At 49.5% G+C, this 23,764-nt stretch overlaps 5 protein-coding genes across 5 annotated transcripts; 2 read left to right on the top strand and 3 right to left on the bottom strand.

The window, feature by feature from the left end:
• Nucleotides 1–3,903: 3,903 nt before the first annotated feature.
• Asppvi_007075 (uncharacterized protein) lies at nt 3,904–6,380 on the bottom strand (the record flags this gene model as incomplete). The annotated part of the gene is made up of 14 exons (XM_043302969.1): nt 3,904–3,945; nt 4,002–4,059; nt 4,137–4,347; nt 4,410–4,565; nt 4,626–4,785; nt 4,837–4,901; nt 4,961–5,318; nt 5,384–5,465; nt 5,528–5,610; nt 5,668–5,760; nt 5,825–5,906; nt 5,963–6,015; nt 6,076–6,156; nt 6,246–6,380. The coding sequence occupies 14 exons, from the start codon at nt 6,378–6,380 to the stop codon at nt 3,904–3,906; spliced, it is 1,659 nt and encodes a 552-aa protein (XP_043158904.1).
• A 658-nt stretch (nt 6,381–7,038) lies between these two features.
• Nucleotides 7,039–7,432, top strand: Asppvi_007074 (Dabb family protein; the record flags this gene model as incomplete). Its single annotated transcript, XM_043302968.1, has 2 exons — nt 7,039–7,137; nt 7,205–7,432. 2 exons carry the CDS (start codon nt 7,039–7,041, stop codon nt 7,430–7,432), a joined length of 327 nt encoding a protein of 108 aa, XP_043158903.1.
• A 2,916-nt stretch (nt 7,433–10,348) lies between these two features.
• On the bottom strand, nt 10,349–11,029 carry Asppvi_007073 (carboxymuconolactone decarboxylase family protein; the record flags this gene model as incomplete). The annotated part of the gene is made up of 1 exon (XM_043302967.1): nt 10,349–11,029. One exon carries the CDS (start codon nt 11,027–11,029, stop codon nt 10,349–10,351), a length of 681 nt encoding a protein of 226 aa, XP_043158902.1.
• A 1,042-nt stretch (nt 11,030–12,071) lies between these two features.
• On the top strand, nt 12,072–19,547 carry Asppvi_007072 (nonribosomal peptide synthase; the record flags this gene model as incomplete). Its single annotated transcript, XM_043302966.1, has 1 exon — nt 12,072–19,547. One exon carries the CDS (start codon nt 12,072–12,074, stop codon nt 19,545–19,547), a length of 7,476 nt encoding a protein of 2,491 aa, XP_043158901.1.
• A 1,072-nt stretch (nt 19,548–20,619) lies between these two features.
• Nucleotides 20,620–21,759, bottom strand: Asppvi_007071 (uncharacterized protein; the record flags this gene model as incomplete). Its single annotated transcript, XM_043302965.1, has 1 exon — nt 20,620–21,759. One exon carries the CDS (start codon nt 21,757–21,759, stop codon nt 20,620–20,622), a length of 1,140 nt encoding a protein of 379 aa, XP_043158900.1.
• Between the last annotated feature and the right edge of the window lie 2,005 nt (nt 21,760–23,764).

The following is a 23,764-nucleotide window of genomic DNA, read 5'->3' as shown; positions in this document are numbered from 1 at the left end:
AAAAGAGACCACCCATACCACCCTAGATACAATAACAAGGCCACAGTATGGAATGCTCCACAAGAAGCCGCAGTGACCATCTAGCCTGTACAAGGCTTCAAAGACTCGGTTAAGCCAGTGATACGGACACGTACACGGCCATATACAAGGTTAAGACACCAGGTCTTATTAAGGTCGCGAAACCAGCAGTATCCGTGCTCTCTTGGAAATACACATATATAAAATTTACATAATATTTGTTGTCTAATGATAGTAATTCCAAAATTGTAGGATATCTTATCTCTTGCAAGATCATCGTCACTGAAGTTCTTGGAAGGCTGGACAAGGCTCCATAAGTCCTAGAGACTCTGCTCTAGTTGACTTGAATAATCGACCTTGGTGGTCTTCCCCACAATAGCCTACTAGGGTAATAGTCCCAGCGTAGCCGATGTTGACATGTAGCTGTCGTTTAGGGCACTAGGGTCATTCTTGTACAGAGAACAGAAGAGCCAGGTCGCAAGGAGACAGTCATCATTCAGATCCTCCATGTGCTCATCATCAGTTTTTCCAATTGGCTCATCGCCTTTTGCTTGTGAGGGGTTCAAGCTGTTGTTCCGACCTCTGAGGGCTCAAATAAGTTGATCCGCAGCATTTGGTGGGATGAAAGTATATATAGATGTTTTTGTCCTATCTGTACTCACACCCATTGACGCTGATACTTTTGTAATCGTTCATCAGCTGTGGCGCTCTTGATTTTAGCCTAGTAGAGTAAAGCAGCTTCATGACATCATTCTTCTCCATATCAGTCATACACTGGCTAATCTCTGATGCAGGCGGCCTGATTTCTAATAATCTATACACTTCTTGAGGGCCAAAGGGACTAAGAATTGGAGTTGTGATATTTTAGTAGACAATAGAGACTTTGAACATGACCAGGCAAAGTCTAACATACAACGCTTTGACAAGAAGGTGTCCCTTGGGTGTCATGTGTAATCCATAAGTTCTAGTTTACCACACTCTGAAGTTCTAATTCATTCCATTAGTCTGCGTTCTGATTGACTTGACTGGTGAACCGGTCCCCAACTGCTGTAAGTATGAAGTGCCCCGCGAGTTCCATGGACACTGGATAGTAGATTCTTGAATTTTTGGATCCTAGCAACTAGTCTTTGTTTCCAGCTACATTGAAGCCTCTAGACGAGAGTGGTTCACAGCTGTCATCCAGAATTATTTGCAGAACGAACAACTTAGCTACTCCAGACAGGGATTCCCCTCAACGCTAGGAAGGGGTGTAGGAGATAGTGGGGTCCTGAAAACGTTGCCCGTTAGCGGGATGGGCGCTGGAGAGCTCTGGAGGCCAGTCTTCCATTCACAGGTGAAACCATAGGTATAATAACTAAACAGCCACAACCACTGTTTAATGTTCCCTCTTGACTACAAGATCAACTGGGCCACGACATCAATGAATATACAAGACATGTGAGACAACATAGCACCCAAGTATAGTGAGTCTAGAACGAAAGCATCCTTTAACAGAACACGTATGTTTCGTTACATTGGGCCAACGTGAATGGATCTAATCCGGAGCGATGATCAAATACAGCATGGGGTAACTGTGATTCTAATACTATTTGAATGTCACTTTCTTTCAACACCAGCAAATGACCGGCTTGCTCTAGTAAGATAGATGTACACACCCAGGGGTTAATAATTGTAGATTGAATAGAAGCAATAAGGAGCTGAAAAAAAAGAGTTGTAAGGTATTCTCTAATTATAGGCCAAGACTCACCATTACTTGACCTGCAGTAGAAACACATATAACGATAAAACTTAGTAATGCCAGAGCCCAGTGGTGCTTTTTGTCGCTATTGATTTGACTCCAAACACCCATTAAGTAGCTAGACCCAAGATGGCAAGGAATCAGGGTACTAATGGAACCACAGTTCTAAATGGAGTTGTCTTGAGGATTTATGATTACTTTTCTATCTCGGATCGACATCGCGGAGGACGCCCGACAAAGAACGCTAGCACACTAGCTACAACTAGCGAGGGATGATAGAGAAATGGTACCGGTGAGATGAACAGGGAGAGAGCCATTGACCGCCAGCATATCAGTTGTACCTCCGTACAAGCTTTTTTGCGAAGTGCCCAATATGGAACATAGCCTAGTAGAAGAGTATACATGATACCTCATATATCAATCATGAATCCATCTACTACTCATACCACAATCCCATCTACTATGTCTCTAACGGGAAGAACTTCAGATATACAGGGATACTATTGTTATCATATCTAATAATCTTAGTTTAGTTCCTTATATTTAATAATAATTATTTCATAAGTTCACTAGTCTATTTTTAGTAGTTACTCCCTTACCAGTTACTATTATACATACTTAATAGGCCTTGCTCCTGTCTCTACTCTTAATATTCTTGTGTTATCTTCAGATTACTCTTGGTCCTATTCAGATTATTATAGCATTTTGTATTCCTGATTAGTATACTAGGTAAGTATTAGCCTATAGACCTGTTTGTCTATAGCACTCCGACTCCTAAAGCAGTGACTAGCAGCGAACAGCAGAGACAGAAACCAGGGCGTGACATGCAACTCTATCTGTAAGAGCCATCTAGCAGTTACATCCCAGCCATAATTGGGTGACCCGCAAGAACCGCCAATGGGAATGCTAATTCACAGGCCCTTTTTCTCTGCCAGAATCTGCCCTCTCGAGGTTGGAATGGTTTGTTAACATGAGTTAAGTGGCATCCTCTCTTCTGTTTTGAACAGCCCATAGAGGTGCAGCCTTGAACGCCGACTTTTGAAGGATATCAAATTCTCCTACACACTAGCCACGAAAGTCGCAATCATGAAGTACTTGTGAAACACATTTCCTGGTTGAAGATGTAATCTAGTGCATGCCAAGTCGATTTGGGCTGCAAATTTCATGATTTTCATGATTTGGCTTTTCAAATCATCCAATTTTGACTGATATGCGTGGTGCAGTGAAACATCACCAAGCACAGCAGCCAGACCGGCCCCGGGCCCAACACCAGGAACAGGTATAAATGCAGCAACAGCACCAAAAATTTGTATGACACGGGACAGGTGCTCCATATGCTTTTGACTCTTCGTGTCGGTAGGCTTGGCGTAACCGGTGCACCAGCACAGATGATAGCAGCAATGAGTAAGCGCCTTTGACCGTCCAACGGTCCGGCTAGTCTATTAGATGTAGAGGCAAGCTCACGCCCAAATTTGTCAGTGCTAGACATGCCCTGAATTGCTGTTGTGACTGCGTTGATTGTATTTTCAAAGGATAGCAAGTCTGGACATTGGAACTGTGGCCCAGGAGGACGAGCTGATAGCAGAGACGCGACACTGCAAGAGATTATCAATTGTGATGTTATGGACACTGGCCTACATTTACCCAAAGCCAATCACCCACTTCCTGTCAAACGATGGAGCCGATAAACCGGCCGCGAGAAGCGACAGTAGATTCGAATTGCCTATAGCGTGCCGCTGCCGTAAACAAGGCGATGAGAAACATGCATGTCAAGGGACTTTGTTTAGTATAGACCAGCTCTTAAGGAAGGATTACAAGCTAATCTCTGGCAAGATCCATGCATACCATGCAGCCGAGGTTATTTTAATCAAGTGGGTGATCAGGACATGCTGTCTGCCTGGGTGTCTCGACGGGATGAGAGGAACATGAAAGACAGCCATCGACCCCTGGATAACTGAATTCACTATCATCTAATTATTCTATTCATTCTAAGACCATTCTCTTCTTGCTTCCCAGTATCTATATTGTTGAAAGCCTCTGTTTATTCGTTCATTCCATCTTCCTGGGCGTCCGTTGTCTACCCGCCAATTAGCCAGACCCTTTCATAGGTTCATAGCCAACATAGTTGACTGCATGGAGTTTTTCCCCTAAGCACCACCAGCAGCCACTTCCATAAAGAGTTTCTCGCGCTGAGATAGACTAGTTAGTCACCAGTTGGAGCGGCAGACATGTATCAGATACTTACCTTTAGGAAGACAGAGAGGATAACACCAAGCGCACCAGCAACAATAAGGAGAATGTACCTAAAGGAGAAATGTCAGCCATCTGCTTGCTCTTTAATTTCCTGACAAATACAAGCAAATCATCCAGGGCAACCTACACATCGTCGATGGCTTTGACAATAATATCGAGAGCCGCGGTCTGCTGCGCCTTTGACAGCGTTTTGAAGAATCCGCTTGCAGTTCCGCCAATGGCATTCTTGATGGCCTCTGGATCAGCATCCGGAAGCAACTTTATGAGACCTTTTGTGGACTTGTTAACAAAGATAGCACCAGCAATGCCCAGAGCCAAGACAATGCCCCCCAGTTGAGCTTTGTTAAGGAATTAGTTGTGCGTTGTAACATAGCAAGGGCAAAATGAGGAGTTAACTTACAAACCATCATGTATCCCAGGGCCCATGGAATCTCCGTCTTCTTCACCTTAGCTTGAACCACGCTGTATCCGGCCTGGTTGAAAGCACCAACCCCGAGTGCCATGAGTGAGGTGTATCCATAGATGGCGCTAGCAGAGGTGTCGGTCTTGACGACATCTACAGACGGCAGTCAGGCCAAATGTGCTTGGAATTAGATCAAATCCGCAAGCAACTTACACATCAGGGAAGCAGCGATAAGCTCGCAGATGGAACCGAAGAGGTACCATGGAAGATAGTAACCGAACTTTGACATCATGTGGCCGTTTAAGATGATGGTAAAAATAAGAACCATCACAAAAGGAAGAATACGCAGTGATGCATGGACAGCCGTATCACCCTACGTCAATGTAAGTATAAATATGTTTAGGACAGAATTTAGAATTCTCACCTGAGTAAATTGGAAGAACAAGGGGATGTAATACACTGAGATAAACAACCCACTGCTGGCAGAGGCTAGAGATAATTAGCGTCGAAGGGAGAGGACAAGGTTTAAGTTCCGGTTCGGTACTTACTGTTGAGAATAAAAAGCAGCAACAGTGAGCGCCTCTTCAGGAAGTGGATTGGGAACAGCCTATTCTGCTCGTTGCAGAGGATGTAGAAAGATTGCTGGATGCCGAACAGGATGAATAGAATACCAGAGACTACGAAAAGCGCAATCGACTGACCGCTGCCCCAAGCCCAATCCACTCCTCCGAAGTCAATAGCCATGATCAAAGTCGTCAGTGCACCAACGAATAGGACAATGCCGACCCAGTCGATGTTCTTGGCTTTTTCCTTGGAGGTGGCATTGGGAAGGGGCTCGAACGAGGGCAGAAGAAAAACATACACCGGCGCAAACACACCGCCGATGACAAGATTGATGTAGAAGGCCTGATTGAACGCGGTTAGCAGATATGAATTCATACCATATAGTGGTAGAGTTCCTGTAAACATACCCAGCGCCAAGTCGCAGAGCTCTCAGCGAATGCCCCTCCAATGGCAGGGCCGGTGACAGTTCCAATACCCCATGAGACGGCGCTAGATGAAGAGAAGATATAATCAGCGTTGATACAGAGGATTAACTTCTGAGTTCCACTTACGTCAGTCCAATATAGAACGGACGTTCAGATACGGTCGTATTGACCGACAGCTGGGTCAAGACGCCGAAGTACATACCACTTCCCTAGGTCTGGTGTTAATGGAGTTCTTATGTGTCATACAAGCGCAAGATGAAACTTACTCCAGCTCCAGCCATGGCTCTTCCAACAATCATGGCATTCATATTCGGGGCGGCCCCGCAAAGAGCCGAGCCTGCCATGAACACGATAACGCACTGTTGTGAGAGTATCAGCACCCTGCCTTTTATAGCGTATCTATTCTAAATACTCTGCACGTACCCCAATATAGAGCCATTTGGCATTGTAAGTGGCATAGGCTTTAGACCAAGGCAGCACAAGTGCAGATGAACAGAGGGAGAAACTTCGAAAATGTTTAGACAGGTTGTTCGAATAATGGGGCTGGAAGTCAGGGCCTACCCGACAGAAAGCCAGGCTATCTGATTAGATTCTTGGAATTGCTCGAGAATAGCCTGTGAGTTTTATATTGTTAGATGAGATTCCAGCTCAACAAGAGGGAACGGAATAAGTACCGGTTGAATGTTAGCAACAATGGTGTTGTCGAGGGCGAAGAGCATATGACTTGAGAGAATAGCAGTCACAACCAAGATCCACTACTTACATGTTAGCCAGTTCTATAGCATGTAGAAAAATGGGTATCAGACTTGGCTTTACTTGCCTTGAATCCAGTGATAGCTCTAACTTCTTTCTTCGGTTCCTCGTCTGACAAATCATGACTCTTCTCGCTGAGCTGCGAACTTGAGCTCGGGGTTTGCGCATCTGCCATCATGTCCATGGCCCCAGACTTATTTTCACTTCCGTTTAAGCGGTCTGCCATTGTAATTTGGATGTACGGTGTTGGCGCTGGTCAATTGAGGCTATTCTGAGGCACAGACCGTTGCTATCTGGTCAAGACAGGACTCAGAAGGTGAATGTGATGGTGGACGTTTCGAATCCCCCTGGCAAGAGAGGATTTTTATAAGCTTAGAAGAACCCATAGAAGGAAGGAACTATTCAGGCTGCGTTAAGTAAACATTGGAAGGAATCAGAATTGTTCTGGTTTATGACTAATGTTACTACAATTGACTACCAACTTTACATGATGGGATGAGGACGGGCAGCTGCCATGTCTCGGGCGAATTAAAGATCTGGGATACCGGTGGGATACCGTCCGTCCCGAACTGGTCTAACCATTATTGAATGAGCTGAATGATGGGATGCCCCGCTGGGATACCGAGGGGATACCGACGGGATCGGCCCGCCGTGGCTTGAATTCTGCAGAATTATCCAGAACCTTTTCTTGTCTAATCCTTCATCTCCCGGACAAAGGCAAGTCGGCTAATCCGCCATCCCAGCACGCCAATAGATTATGTATATGGTGTTCTCGTTATCGCTTCTTTTGATGATTATAAGCGCATATTCATTCTCTAACGCAGCATTATCAATCATTTCTCATCTCCTATCACGTAGGATTGCAATAGTTCAGAAGATCTACCATGACCATTCACCGTGTCACGTTTTTCAATATCCCCAGACCGGAGGACATCGATGTCCTCTTGGCTGAATATCGCCGCCTAGCCGAGGAGGCAAAGAGGGTATGCATTTTTTGTTTCCCACCCACCCATGGTACAAATGATAACCTGTTTTCATTTGCTATTGTAGAATTCAGAACCCTATATCCTTTCGGTCCAAGCCGGTCGCACACTCCCGGATGCGCGAACAAAAGGCTACACGTTGGCTGTCAAGACGACTTTTCGTAACCTCGATGATATGAACTTTTACGATCATGAGTGCGAAGCACATAAGCGTCTGAAGTCCGTTGCTGCACCGAGAAGGGAGGGTGATGTGTTTACTGCTTATTTTGAGGACGAGCTTGGAAATGCCGCCTAGAGCTGAATAAGCTATGCGGCGTCGAGTCGAGCTGTGGAATATTTGGTTTATCATTCTTATGTCAAATTTATTAATTAGAATCCAGTTGGACAATCGCAGTCCCTTTTGTTCTTCTCCTCTGAGTATCCGGAACCATGGGAAACCTCTTGAGTAATCCCAGTTTCGTCATGTCGCCCTTCTTTACATTGCACGCGCCTATATAGGGCCCTTTTTGGACGTTGATTCTGGAAAGGCTATTCCTAAAACTAAGTTCGAGGCCTATATTGAAGCATACATCCCACATAGATGTCACCATTAGCATCCGAGACTAATAACCTAAGATACCTTGGATGGGGCAATAATTGAGCAAACGGAAGCCGAAATCAAGAAGAAAATCAATATAAACACTCAGATCCAATTAAACTCTCCAGGAGTATGTAACAACCGCGCGGCCTGACAAATCCAATTTTCCTCGGCATTTTTCTGCCAATACGCGCATGCATTATCCGCCACACGCGAGGCCAGATCCGAGCTCGCATGCCATAGTTCATCACTGTCAGGAAGCGCGAATTGCAGATCGGCCAACGAAAGAAGACTGCCGCCCTGCGCACGCAGTTGGATTTGGGCGTGAGAATTCATGCCACCACCGTATGAGAGCCKGGTGTCATGGACTCGGCAGCATCGGCACACTTTGTATAGGGCCAAGGCGAACCGCTTGGCTTCCTCAATCCCGACCCAGATGTACACACCGGGCAGAGAGTTGTCGTTGAATTGGGCGAGCATGGATGGATAGAAGAACATCTCTCGCGTCCGACAGCTGTGCACTAGGGCGACAAGAAGCTGAGAGGAAATTTCGGAAAGTTGGTGCGTCAGTTGTAGGTCTAATTGTTTCCCACTCCACTTTATAACGGCAAAAATGATGTGTAGGAGTATTCCCTGGTATGTTGCCATTGGCCACGGGGAGAGAGATCCAGGGGACATCTCATGCTGGTTTGACACATCCCATTTATCCTATCGGAGGGATATACATCAGTGAATAGGGAACATTGACACTGGAAAACAAGACAGCGGACTAAGGGCGCGACAGAAGGTTTGCTATGGTACTCACCCTTTGTTGTTGGATCAACAAGGCCAGTTTAGAGTGCAGATCCATCGCTGCATGCTGGGCATTGTCTTCTCCTGTCAACCACAGACCCATCATCACGACAGACTGAACAAGGAGGGTTGGTTCACGGTCTACATCAAACGTCGCTCGGTGAAGAAACGGCCAGTTTGGATGAAATTTCTCGAAGTAGGCCTGGATATACGGTAACATTCTACATGGGCTTCTCTCGATCGAGTCCGAGTTGCGTACCAGATTCGAGGAAGTACATGCAGTATACTGATGGTTGGGTTCTGTGAGGGTCCTGGGGGTTGCACTGGCGGTAGGACTGCGCTGTTGCTCTACTTTGGGGCGCGGAGAAGACCGTCCAAACGAGCATTGAATCCCTTGTTCTTGGCAAGTTTCACAGGGCACCTTTCCGTCGCACCTTGACCTTCGCGAGCGACAGTAATTGCAGGCTCGGATTGCACGGCCTGAGTGTAGTTCTTTGTTCTTATGACGGATGCGGACATGCTGACGAAGAGTATCACTGCTGTCGAGTTACTATCTATTCGATAATCCAGTATCTGTTTTGGTTTCATAAGATTGAGATGGATCTTTGACAGGTTTCTCGTTTCCTGTGCTCTCTCCATTCTTTCTGCGAGACTGCGCGGGTGGTGACCGAGAAACTTACTTCCGAGCAAAGACTCGATCACAAAAGGGGCATTCAAAAGACTCTGGCTGAAAATGGCGTCGTGCGTGTCGGGTCAGGTGTTCTTTGCGCCGATAGCGCAAGCCACAACCCGGAAAGAGACATTGAAACGATGGCTCCCGTGTACTCATCGCAAGAAGCGACCAGTTTGATTTCTTTTCTTTATTCTCCGAAGTTGTCTTGTGTCAAATTACGGGTTAAGCAGATCAGCGAGTGTATGCAACCAAGTAGCGGCGCTACGGAGCCGGGTGATTCCGTGGTTGGCGATCTCAGATGATGGGATAGCGATGGGATAGCGGTGGGATAGCGATGGGATAGCGACGGAATAGCCACGGAATAGCGATGGGATATGGACAGAAAGGTACAGAATCTTGGCAATAGCGGAGGTCCAGCAGGTGGGGCAGCGCAGGGACGGTGGGATAACGGACGGATGGGATGAAGGGATAATAAGAAATGGGATAATGGGACATAACTTGAGCCGCAAAGGAATTGGGATGCAAGCCACGACGCCTTACTAACGGTCTGTCAGCCATGATGACTCAGCGCTAGTCTCACTTAACTAGCTAGTTATGGAGCCACGGCCGCTTTATTTCCCATCACCCAGACGGTCAGTTTCAATGGAATGAGATATTCTAGATCAATCACTTTCATCCACTCAGAAGATCCTGTTGAAGAACTTACTAAAGAAGCCGTCTAGATAGGCGGACCTACTATGTAGTATGAATAACGCACATTTATCCCCTATGTAAGCCTGCTTTCGTGCATCTCACCTGTGTGTATAACTACTATTATGCCATCCACGTGGTCACGAGCGAAGGGAACAACACAGCTCTAGATATCAGCCTGACAATTCCTTAATGTACTGAGTTATGACGGGGGACACGTACAATACCTGAGAAACCGCCGGGCCGCACCGTCAAGGTCAAACATGCTCTAGTGCATGGTGGCGCACTGGCCTCGGAGTTTGCCAGCATTTTTAGCCTCATTTCCAGGTTTATCCTCCAACTCTTCACGTGCAGATTACTGTCAGGGGTCACTTGCAGAAGGATCCGTCTGTTAATCTCTCCATTCAGCTAACAATCCTACGGAACTGCAACTACTACCTCGGTTCTAGGTACAGGCGGGCCCAGACTTCTCGTCCCCTCTATTCGCCACGATCCTTCTGGCCGGTCAGTTTGACCAACGAGTCCATGAGACCTGGGATTTCAGGATCATCATCAATCCGGCTGACGTTGGCGACCCGTCCGAAGATGCTGTAGAGCCCCACAATGACAATCACCTCAAAGATCTCCCGAGTGCTGAAGTTGGCCTTGAGGTCCTCCAGGGTCGCATCGCTGGCGGTGTTGTTGCGGACAAGTTCTTCGACGAAGCGCAGAAGGATGCGGTCCCGCACGGTGAAGAACTCGGTGTCGTCGACCTTGCCGAAGGCGATCAGGAGGCGCTTCGCGTTGGGCATGCCGTTGACTAGGGCCACCGGGGTATTGATTTCGAAGACATAGTGCGCGCCAATCAGAGCAGCCGTGCGCAGGACAACCAATTGCCATTCAAGTGTGGGCAGCTCCCGAGTGGAGCGGAAGACGGTGGTGAGAAGGCTGGAGATGGGAGGGAAAAATCCTTCGGCGTGGGCCAGGAGTTTGAGCACGTTGCGCTCAAACGGAAGCACCTTGAAGGCCTGCGCCATCTCCGGGTTGACCTTCTTGGGATCAACGTAGGGGAAGATAGCCCGCTGATTAGGATAGGTAGTGGTAGGAAGGGGAGCATAAATGCTCTGTGGCTTGCCATTGGCAGTGGCGCTGGTGGTGGCAGATTCGGCAGAGGGAGACATTGTGCGATTTGGTTTTGACAAGCAAGAAGAGGAGCCCAAGAAAAGAAGAATTGGAGAAGAAGACTTAGAAGCCGAGAGAACTGTTCTACTTTCGTGCCTTGTTACTGACGTTGGATCGTCTCTCAGGCGAGCGTCATGGCCACTTTATATTTCAACCTTCCGGGCAATATTTCGACTGCGACGTACTTTCGTATCTGGGGTCAAGCCAATGGTCTCATTTATTACAAATCTTTTGCAATGCACAAGAAAGAAACAGAATCTTCAAGAAGGAAGAATATTGCTATATTGCACGTCGCATGCAGTTATACTCGTAGATTATCTCAGACCTGCTAGGCCACGCCGGGCTGCACCAAAATCTGACTGTCACACACAGAAACCTATCATATCAATCGAAAAACTGGGTCCCTTGATTTAGTGTGCCAACATTGATTAGTCTAGTCTACCTATACCGAAGTCACTAAGGCCATTAAAATCACTGATTGTATGCACGGGCAGTTCTACAGGCATTCTCATCCTGAGTATAGCTTCACCAATAACACGTTACATTTTCACTCAATGGCATGCTGAAGGATTCGCTTCCTGAAAGACTTCATCTTCCTTTGATTTCTAATCAGGTTCGGTCATTCACCGAAAATATTGTGTCATTCTTGCGATGGCAGTGGTCAAGTCACTGTAGCATTGCGACGCCAGGCCGAGGCGAGAGAACGGCATCGAAGAAGACTGACAGATCGTCGTATGGGCATGGAAGGAGCGATTCTGCAGCCGAATTTTGCAGAATGTGCAGAGACTGGGGATAGGAAACCGCACCGAAGAGGAGCTGGCTGAAGAACTATAAATAAGGGTCATAACACGCAAAGAAAACAGAGCAATCGAGTGTGGGACATATACTCAAAGACAAGAGGCCTTCAATTCTCTAAAATATACACTTCACGAGGTGTGCCGGTCTCTTTCTCTCATCTGTCTTTGTCAAAACATTTTCCTAAGCTCGATTGAATACATAAAGTCCACATACATCCTCCGTTTATCCTCGCCTTCACAAGCTATGGCGTTGCACCAACCAGTACCTTGGGTACCTCAGTCTCCCCTGATTAGGCCTGAAAAGTTCCAACAAATCTTTCCTCGAGTTGATTCCAGGCCAAGTCCCACGGCTTGGTCCAGGACTCCAGATGCCGATGGCGAGGTGTTTGACTTGACTCCGATTCAACAGGAGATCATCGCCGACCTGGGCAACCGATCCGGATGGATGTCATTCTCATTCCAGGTCCCAGAGCATATGGCCTTCAGCATCGACCGTCTTCGTCTGACCTGGCAAGCTGTGGCCGCTCATCATCCCGTTCTTCGCACGGTCATCATTCCGAGCGAGGATGGTGTTGGTCCCATGCGGCAGAAAGTGGTGCCTCATGTTCTCCCTATGGGCCTTGGGACATGGGAGCCGCTTGTAAAGACAGTGCCATACTTGATTTATCAGGAAGCAAATGTGGACCGGCCGACGTTGACCCTCCACTACCACCGAGCTTTGATTGATGTGAAGTCCATCCTGCTAATTTGGAATGACTTCGAACTTTTCTTCCATGGCTTTCCCTTTCCCACGCGCATTCCGTTCAGCACCTATGCCAAGGCCATTGCCACTGGTGACCGCGGTGAGGCCATCAATTTCTGGCACGATTACCTGGATGGTTACCATGGTCGAGGTTTATTTGGTCACTCAGGTACCCATAGGACGGTCATTCAAACGAGGGTGACCGGAGATCTCGACCTTCTCACCCACTTAGAAGATTTTGCGAATGAACATCAAGTCAGTGTGAAGACCATCCTTCATGCTGGGTGGGCTGCAACCCTCTCTCGTCACCTGGAAACCCACGATGTGGCATTCTATACCAATCTTCGCGACTGTAGCTTTGACCCTACCGAGTACATCGTTGGTCCAATGGATGTGACCGCTCCTCTTCGGATTCGTCTCTCGGATGGTGAATCAACCCTGGAAAAGCTCCGCCGACTGGAGCGGGAGAAGAGGACGGCTTCGAGGTATTCACTTCTCGGAGGCAGAGCCATCCAGGAACAAAGTGGGAGCAAAACTGGCTTGCAATCCACCTTCATGGTCCTGGAATCTGAAATCACGGACCCAATAATACAGGAACTCAAATGTCCCATGCAAGTCACCTTCGAGTTTGCTGGTGCTCGGGTTTCCATGGCTCATGACTCGACCTATCCTTCCGCCAGGGCCCAGATTGTTCTGCAACACTTCTGGGAGGTTCTCCGACAGATCATCAGGAACCCCGACCGCCCATTTCAGTCTCTGAGTCTGACATCAGAAGAGGAGAAAGCTGCTTTGCTGAGCTTTCGGTCCTCACGCGGAGATGTCTTTCCTCAGTTAGTCCATGCCCTGATTGAAGAACGGGCTCTCAAATCTGGCGCTGATCCTGCTATTCAGTTTGAGTTGAGCCACTCTCTGACCTTCTCGCAACTGAATACGACCGCCAACCGCGTCGCTCATCAACTGGTTGGCTTGATGCCTCCGGGCTCCATCGTCCCCGTCCACATGGACGTATCGGTCGACTTTGTGATCGCCTTAGTGGCGATTCTAAAAGCAGGAGGCGCCTATGTGATTCTGGATCCCTCTCAACCGAAAGCTCGCAAGGCATACATTGTCGAAGACGTCCAAGCGCCTTTCTGGATCACGCAAAAGGAGCACCTCGGTGAGCTCCAGGGTACCCGAGCTTATTTGATGGAAGATCTCATGCAGTGCTCGTCCAGTGAGTCCGACCTGAATCTGCCTCTGGATCCAGAGCAACCAGCGTATGTCATTTACACCTCGGGTTCTACCGGTGTTCCCAAGGGTGTCGTGTTGAGCCACCGTGCTGCTTCAGCTGGAATCCAGTGTGCTCCAACCATCCCAAACAACCGTAGCCTGCTGTATTACAATCCAGTCTTTTCGGCTGCTCAGAGGACGATTCTCTCTACCCTGGCCAGCGGAGGCTGCCTCTGCCTGGCGAGACGATCCAAATTGCAAGTCTCCCTTGCCAGTCTGCTCAATGCCATGAAAGTCAACACGCTTGGGATCACGTCATCGACAATTGCTCTCCTGGACCCCGAGAAGGTCCCGACTCTGCAGCGAGTGAACCTCACCGGCGAATTGCTGGACTCCTCTGTGATCGCGCGCTGGGCCAGTCGCGTGGAGTTGAGGAACAACTACGGCCTCAGCGAATGCACCCAGTTGAACTGGGGAAGACGAATCGTTCCGGGAGAACGGCTTTCAAGTCGCAACGTCGGTCATCCATCCGACACCACGTCGGCCTACGTCTTGGATCCGGATACCCTGCAATTAACTCCATTCCTGGTTCCGGGAGAATTGTGCCTTGAAGGGCCTCAGCTGGCCAGCGGTTATCTCAACAAGAAGGAGCTGACGGAGAAGGCCTTTATCGAAAGTCCATTCACCAAAGGACGAAAGCTCTATCGAACCGGCGACATGGCGATCCGAATGGAAGATGGAAGCGTGGAAATCATCGGTAGGATCGACTTCCAAACCAAAATCAATGGCCAGCGAGTGGAGCCCGGGGAGATCTCTGCTCTTCTCAGTCGCCAGGACGGGGTTCGTGCCGCGGTGGTCGTCGCTGCTACTCTGGAGGGAGAGAAGGCACTGGTCGCTTGCGTCTGCCCGCAGAAAGGTGCATTGCCATGGTCCCAGCTGGTCGGCAACCTTAGAGCCGCGACGTTTGCAAGCCTTCCTTCATATATGACGCCCGCATATTGGTTGTCCTTTGACACGCTGCCCCTGAACAGCAACGGGAAGACCGACATTCTCCGGTTGCGCCAACAGATTGAGTCGATGAGGCGGACTGATCTCGTTGGCGCATTGGTCGATGCCGAGGAAGCCAGGAAACCGCTCTCTGAAAGCGAACAGGTTCTCCAGACGGTCTGGGCCAAGGTTCTTCGCCTCCCAAAAGACGTGATCACGCCCAACCAGTCATTCATCGCCCTCGGTGGAGACTCGCTGAAGGCTTTGCAAGTGAGTTCGGAATTACTCTCATTCAATTACGTTACCGAAATGGGCGATCTTCTGCGCGCGGAGACTCTTGCCACCGCGGCATCCTTGCTTAAGTATGAAGAGAATATGGACGGTGGTCTACAATCTCCAGTCCCATTCAGCCTGATCAAGGATGGAACTGTCGTTGATTCAAGCATTTATGAGGATGCTTACCCCACGACCCCTTTCCAGGAGGGCATCATTTCTGCGCATCAGACTGGCGGCGGATATGTGTACCATCGCGTCTTTAACATCAAGGGATACGATATCCCCCGGCTGCAGCAGGCTTTCCAGACTGTAATCAACGACAATGCCATTTACCGAACAAGCTTCATGGAACATGGCGCAATATTTCTGCAATCGGTGAAACGGCAATTCCAGCTCCCCTGGGACATTGTCAGTGGTATCTCAGTCGATGACTATGTATTGCAGACCAAGGACCGGGACATGGACATCAATGAGCCACCCATCCGCGGAGCCATCGTCAATGGGGAGATATTGGTGGTTACCATGCATCACGTCTTGTTTGACTATTGGTCATCCAGGTTTCTCTTCCAAGACGCAGCAGCGGTATATCACAACCAGCCCGTGGCCCCGAGACTGTCCTTTAACATCTTCGTCCGCCATCTCCAGAAGACAGATGAAAAGGTTGCCTCTGAGTTCTGGTCTGACTATCTCAACAACGCCGCTGCAACGCTCCTTGCCACGGAGCCTGCTCCATTCAATACCCTGAAGCGGACCATCCAGCATGACCTTCGTGCATTTACCACCACCGCAGGAGTCACCACGGGTGCTCTCATGTACGCAGCGTGGTCGGTCATTCTGTGGAAGCACACGGGAAACCCAGATGTCACCTTTGCCATCACACTCTCCGGACGGGATGCTCCTGTGCCCGGCATTCAAGACCTAAATGGGCCCACCATGACCACCGTGCCCATCCGGATTCGTCTGGAACCTACCATGAGCCTCGGGGAAGTTGTCGAGTTGGTGCAGAATGAACTGTGGAAAGTAGCCAAGTTTTCCCAGCTCGGACTCCGGAAAGCATTAAAGGCCTCTTCTCAGAATGCGAATCTCTTGGATTCGATGGTGAATTTCCTCGTGAAGAGCCCTGCAAGCCGGGATACGAAGGCTTTTGAGCCATATGGGGAACGGCCCATCTGGAAGACTGGTTACAACACCCTCGAGGTAGAGGAGATGGCGGAGGGGGAGTTTGAGCTCCGACTGTCCGGGCAGCTGGAGCAGATCCGGACGAACTTCATCCTTGAAGAGGTGATGTTGTTGCTGGAAACCATGGTGACGCGAGGCGTGACGACGCTGCGGGAGGTCGACCTGATCCCAACCTGTGAAGCTCGTTACCTCCAGCAGATGTGCCCCCCACTGACCACCAACGCAAGGTTCCTACATGACCGCTTTGAAGCTATTGCCGCCACAGCTGGGGATCGCATTGCCATTGAGTTTCAAGGCGCCAATCGGGTCAGCTATCGCGAGTTGAACTGCCGTGCCAATCAGTTGGCTGGATACTTGGTCGAGAAGGGAGTTGGCCCCGACACGCTGGTGCCTATTTGCTTACCTAAATCGGTTGAGAAGATTGCGTCCATTCTGGCGATTCTCAAAGCCGGGGGTGCTTTTGTCCCCCTGGATCCTGATAATCCACCCGAGCGAAACAACTTCATCGTGAATGATGTGTCTGCGCGGATCGTGCTCACCGATGAGAACTTGCGCGGAATCTTTGATGAGGCCGCGGTCGAGGTGGTGGACGTTTACAATACCGATGTCTCTCACTATGCCGACCACAACTTGGATTCGGCGGCTCTGGAGCCCCATCACCTGGCTTATGCCATCTACACATCTGGTTCGACTGGCCTCCCTAAAGGTGTCCTGGTTCCCCATCTCTCCATCGCGGCCGGGATCGAAAGTATCACCCTGGCGGAAGGCTGGCAGCCTGACTGGCGCGTCCTGCAGTTCTCCAACTACGTCTTTGATGTCGCAGTGGGGGACATCTTCTGCACTCTCGGGGCCGGCGCCACGCTATGTATGGCTCCCATGGAGTCACTCCTTGCCGATCTGTCGCATGTTATCAACTCAATGAAGGTGAACCGCCTCTTCTTGACACCAACCGTGGCCAAGCTGCTCCACCCGGCTGAAGTACCGGGAGTTCAAGGTCTATACTTGGCGGGAGAGCCGGTGACTCCCGACCTCGTGGAAACCTGGACCCCTTGCTGCGAGGTCATGAACTGTTACGGACCAACAGAAGCATCGATCCTCGCGACGGCTGGCTACCTCAAGTACGGTGGAAACGCTAAGGTGATCGGTCATCCTCTCAAGAATTGCAACTCCATGATTCTGGAGCCGGATAGCCTCAAGCTGGCACCGTACGGAGCAGTTGGGGAGCTCTGTCTCAGTGGTCCCCAACTCGCACGTGGCTACTTGAACCGGCCAGAGACGACTGAGAAGGCCTTCGTCATGCGAGGGTCCGAAAGAGTCTATCGGACCGGTGACCTCGCCCGCTGGCTCCCGGACAGACGCATTGAGTGCTTTGGACGGAAGGACAACCAGGTCAAAGTCAACGGGCATCGCATCGAGCTCGGTGAAATTGAGAGTGCCATTCTGAAGACCAACAAAGTCCAGCATGCCATCGCCAGCGTGATCGAGATTCAGAAAAAGGCACAGCTGGTGGCCTTCTGTGTAGTCGATCCGGAAAATGCCAACGGAATCCTACCGGCGGAGGAATACTTCGAGACGCTCACGACCGTGAGCATCAGCCTGACGTCTTTGCCCCCATACATGGTGCCAACTATCTGGATCCCCATCGGCACACTGCCTCTTCTTCCGTCTGGAAAGACCAATCGCAAGAAGCTTCTGGAATGGGTGAACGCCATGGATGGCAACGAATTGCAACAGTATTCCAACGCGGATGCAAAGGCCGAGTTTGTCAACCCGGTCACGGAAGAGGAGGTTGTTCTGCAGAGCCTCTGGGCCCTCTTGTTCCACAAGGAACCCAGCGACATCAGCGCCACGAGCACGTTCTTTTCGCATGGCGGTGACTCCATCTCGGCGATCAACCTGGTCAGCAAATGCAAGGCTCAAGGCTATGTACTCGCGGTCAGCGATGTGCTTGCTTTTCCTCTGCTGCAGGAGATGGCCACTCGCATGAGGCCCATGAACAAAGCTCCGACCAAGATCAAGAGTTTGTCGGTTACTGTTTCGGACGATGTTTACGCGACTCTCGCCAAAGCTGGTATTCATGCGTCTGATATTGAGACCATCTACCCGGCCGTCCCTGGAGTAGAGGATTTCCTGGTCCGTGGCGCAAAGGCAGCGCAATTCTGGCAGTGTCAGACCGTTCGACCTCTCCCGGACGTGATTGATTTTGATCAATGGGTCCAAGTCACGGCGGAGCTCACGGCACGGAATGAGATCCTGCGGTCCATGTGGCTCGAGGCGGACGGTGCCTGGCTGCAGATTGTACTCGCGAAGCCTGTTCTCGACCTCGGGGTCATTCACTGCAGCTCAGAAGATGACAAACAGGAGATGATCAACAAGACCTGGGACATGAAATTTGAGATTGGCATGCCTTTCATCCGTTACCGTTTACTCGTCCTCCCTGACGGGAGCCGCGACCTTCTCATCAAGATCCACCACGCGATGTACGACGGAACACTGCTTCGTATCTTCGATGACGAATTCAAGAGCCTTTTCAGGAAGCAGCCCGTGCCCGAGACCGTCAGCTTCCGCGACTATGTGTCCTACATGCATTCGACAGACCGTCAGAAATCCCTGAAATTCTGGCAGGAACTGCTGCAGAATAATGCGGCTCCCTTTCCCGCAGTGGAGCACCCACTTGCATCCGCCCTGACGGTGACAACAACAGACCGCAAGGTCGACTCGTTCGCTGCCAACTGTGGAGTTACTGTGCCAATTGTCTTCCAAACCGCCTTCACGCTCCTTCTCTGTCGCCTCAGTGGTCGAACCGACGTCACGTACGACAACCTCATCACAGGGCGCAACGTCGAGTTGGAGGAGGCGCAAACCATTGCCGGAACCTGTGCCAACTTCCTCCCCTTCCGCAGTGCTTTCAACGACGAAACGCTGGTTCGAGAGCTCCTCAAATTGACGCAGTCTTTGTTCTGGAAGAGCACGGAGCACGGAAATGTCAGTCTGAAAGATATCTACCAGTCCATGGGTCAGAACCGAGACGAATCCGCCTCTCGTGCCCTGTTCCTGTTCCAGCCTTTCGACCAGCCAGCGCCCACGACAAACCTCGTGGAGAAACACATGCGCTGGATAGTGATGGGGCTGAGCAAAGTCCGGATGCCCATTGATTATGCACTGCATCTGGAGGTTTCCAAGGCGCCGAAGGGATATACTCTCAAGTTCAAGTTTGACCCTCAATGGTACGCTGTTGATCAGTTCGAGAAAATCACCGAGGCATTTCTGGAGATTCTTGAGAAAATGATGTCCCATTCCCGAAGCAAAGTCATTACAATTCTCTGACTCGGATGACTCCTCCTGCCAATGTTTTTAGAATTCAATTTCTCCTTAGACCTATCTACTAGCGCCTATCTAGAATGCTTATATATATATACACTACCACTACTTTCATACCAACCCATGATAGAAATAATTATTCCCTTATATCTTAGCAACCACTAGATATTTTGAATTGATATTTCACATTTAGATAGACTAGATCCAGGGTGTCCAGTGACATTAATATTTCTAGAGTAGAGCGTCTTGTTGAAGTTAGAAAAGCTCGCTCTTTCCTCAAGGAGAGTGCGCGCTTCTCACCACTTAATACCACGTCCTTCGCTCGCGGTCTGTCAGCTCCCATCACTCTTTCCGACGGGACTGTGTTATCACGTGGTACGTACTTCCGTCGCAACAAATCCTCTGGCTTTGGATATGGAGTACTGCGACCAGGCGAATGTCTTTGACAGCTTTCACTTTTCTCGTCTCCGGGAACAGCCTGGAAACTGCGACCGGTATCAGTTCGTCAGCACGTCTGTCGAGGGGATGCACTTCGGTCACGGAAAGAATGCGTGCCTAGCCGATCAGCAAATCAAGATCATCATGATTAATATCATAATGAATTATGATATGTGCCTGCGCGATGGACAGGGTCGGCCAGACAGTCAAGTCACAGCTAACGGGCGTTACCCTGACCTTAGCATTCCTATTTCTTTTCCGCAAGAGGAGCATTGCATGTTCATTCATCTCCATCCAAAAGCGTAGACAATAACAATACGCGCGTACAACTCAGAATCAGCATCCGTCTACCAACGCCCCAAGGCTATTCATCATGACTGAAACACAATGGGGTCGAGGGGTCTCCGCCATCGAATCGTCTCGCTGCTGAGTCCTTTTGCCGATACGAACTCCATGCTAGATATATGCTCCTCTCCTGCTGGCACAGCATGAGCGATTTGCGTCATGGTCTGCTATTGTAAAAAACTCATTTACTAAATGATTTTCTAGTTGCTTGGTTGTACTTTCACGGGATTTCAATACGACTGTAGATCTTGAGAGACGGCACTTCAAATTACCCGACCGACTCGAAGAACCAAACTCAACAATTCTGGCCGCCAGTCAAAGGCATTCCTCGAGGCCCAAAGTCCTGAAGTCCAGAGTCGACACTGCTGTCTGGGAAAATCCCAATAGAAGCATACCCGAACGTAGCACGGTTGGCTTGATCATACATCTGGACGGAAAGCACATTACCCTCATCCCACTGTGTGCCTGCAAAACACTCGACTTGCCTTTCGATTTGGGCAAAGGCGTCGGCCCCATTGAAGGAAATGTCACCCGGATCGGCACTGGAGGCCTCCGAATCAAATCGACCTTCCATCAGGTGCTCGCTAAGCCGCTCGTGTTTGTAAAACTCGTCGCGCTTCGCCTGGGTCGCGTGGTGTGTGGGATGACCCGCGTACGAGATGGTAAAGTGCACACCACCTTCGCCCGTATCACGTGAAGTGAGCTCCATGGGACCATACTTGTGGTGGTTGAAGCGGAACATTGGCGCAAAGGGATGGACGCTCGAGGCGCGCCGGGCCAACTTATGAGAATCGGGCGCGTAGCCGACGAAGTCCACTTCATCTGTCGACAGGCTGCGCAAAGCGTTGTGAACGAAGTGGTTGTGGGCTTTTTGTGAAGTCATATTCATTGCAGGCAGACTGTCCAGGTCCCGCGCAAATTCGTGCAGGTCAATCCGTTCGAGACCAGACTGCATCCAGGCGTTCGCGGCAACCCCCAAATATCCTTTGGACTGAGCGAACTTCTTGGCTGCGGATACCTCACCACCCACGCCAATGATGGTGCTGAGAAGTCCAGTGACGCAATAGAAGATATTGTCGGGCTGACCCTCATTTTGTGCGCAGGTCTTGATTGTACTTGCCAAGCCGGCACCAGTGAGAACAAGGTTGAAGGCATGCCATGCTAGACCAATGGCCCAAGGGGCCACCAATACAGTGGCCCCATCTGCCGTGGTTCTCACGTCGACGGCGGTGGTCACTGCTAGCTCGCGAATGTGTGTCGTAGTGCCATTGTGGTTCAGGTAGAGACCCTTCCAGTTTTCCCGTGGGCCTGTGTCCAGGGCACTCCAGTTGAAGCTCTGTGGCGTCCATTTATCAACAACGGCAAGGGTGAAAGTTGCAAGAGCAAGGCCAAGTATGGGAGACAGAGGCGTCCCAAAAAGACTGATTCGGACCATTCCGTCAAGGTTTGTAGAGATGTTGATACACAAAGAGAGCTATGATTATTCTGATATTTGGGAAAGTCTCCCTCGGGGGAGGATGCCCAATTTATGTCTCGAGCCCGGATCCAACTGCGACTTTGATCCCCCACGGCACAGTCTTCTCTGATTGCATTCTCGGGCGAAGGCAGGAATTGAGCTCTACTCGTGCGACTTGCAGCCTTCAAAATGACTAATTTGGGATGTGCACATATCTCCTGCAGCCCGATGTAACGCCCGTGGGGCATAACTGCTTCTTGTCACAATAATTCATTCGGTCAGGAAGACCGGCCCAGCGTCGAGTGTTCAGAAGCCAATGGTATCTCTTCACGACATGGGACGAAGTTCTCCAGCTCCCCCGTTATTTACCAACCTGGCGTGTATACAGGAGTATGCCGGTATATTCTATCACAAAATTGGAGCTGTTCTGGTCCATGTTGTTCTAATCACCGCCCCACATGAGCGACGATTTTCAACCTGTTATGATCCTTGTGACGGAACCTTTCACCTAAAACACGGCCACACAGAAGTTGATGCGAGTGTTGGGACCTGCGAGGCCGAAAGGAAAAGCAAAGATCATCAATTTTCAACGCAAATGCATGATGATGGTCAAATTACTAGCGTAGACCGTAAATGCATAGTGAATAGATTGTGTGAAGCAGCCTTGTTCGGATCCACGGCCAAGGCTTATCTACTGGGAACCAAGGATAAACTGTAGAAAAGGTACATCGGGCGGTCAGTCAAAACTTTCTGTTTCTTCGCCGCCTAAATAGTAGGCAGTTGATTGGTCAAATTGATATGCTCATGTATGCCTATTGATCAGTCTAAAAACCGGCAAAAAATAGTGGAAAGCACGTACCACACTACGGAGTACTCCGTACAATTTTTCCTTGGCACCCCTGTGGGTAGGGACTTTGCAAATGTATTGTTGTTAGAAATGCAGTGTCTTGGCAGTCGGAAAATGAATATCCGCGCTCGTGGAGTCGGTATACCTTCCTCCCGCCGGCCAATAGACCAATGTGGACTCTTTTTGTTTGTATAGCGGACTCCTTGCGAGCTACCTCTTATCATGAACTCGGGTCCAGTCTGGGCAATTTTTAAATAGTCGTGAGCGTATGTGCATAAAATCATAAGCCTCAATTGCCATACTGTAAACATTGGATATAGCACCAGAGGTCAAGAAATCCAACTGTGGTGTCACCCATCCCTGAAAGCCCTTGCTAGGCACCTTTTCCTTTTCTTCCTTTTTTTTTTTCCCCCTCAGCCACTTGTTGGCGGAGCAATGTCTCGGAAGGTCTACATCAATTGGCATCATGCATTTAACAGGTAGTAATCCATGCACGTTCAGCACATCTACACTGCCCGCAAGCTGGTAGTTCAAGTGGGCCACTCGGTCAGTGACCAGATGGTCATGTAACAGCTGGAAACGCATCACAGTCTCACATTAGGCATTTTTCGATTATTTAATAGATCTACTTGACCAAACAGCTAAGACCTAAGATGGCTAGTACCCACTTGCGCAAGTAGCTTGTGGGCAGTGTACTCCACAGAGACTTGAGCTGTTTGAAAGACTAGAGCTGTATGATATCATGATACGGTCTTGAAATCGGATCTCCCCTATCCAGCTGAACCGATCAGCCTTGACACATTTCATAAAACTGAACGCAAAAACTGTGAATCAATTGCGCTGTAGCTAGTATATGATAGAAAAGTGGGTGAAACTAACCTTAATAGTCAAGATCAGCAAACATGGGCCGGGCATCAGGCAATAATACTCAGTCATGGGCTCCATTCAAATAGCCTTGTGAGGATGAACTGAGCGAGACCTGCAGTAGTTGAATGCAAAGAGGCAGATGTCGTCATAGTACTTCAGTAGCCGGGCTCGAGCGCCCAGGGATCATTTAGGCGAACCGTGATAGGCTGATGATCATCGTGCCAGAGCCCTGCGGGAAAATGAAATACTGACTGATCTAACAATACAGAT

Source organism: Aspergillus pseudoviridinutans (genome assembly GCF_018340605.1).
Source record: "Aspergillus pseudoviridinutans IFM 55266 DNA, scaffold_4, whole genome shotgun sequence".
NCBI classification, from domain to species: Eukaryota; Fungi; Ascomycota; class Eurotiomycetes; order Eurotiales; family Aspergillaceae; genus Aspergillus; species Aspergillus pseudoviridinutans.
Note: the sequence above shows the minus strand (reverse complement) of the source record. Positions and strands in the feature narration are given on the sequence as shown.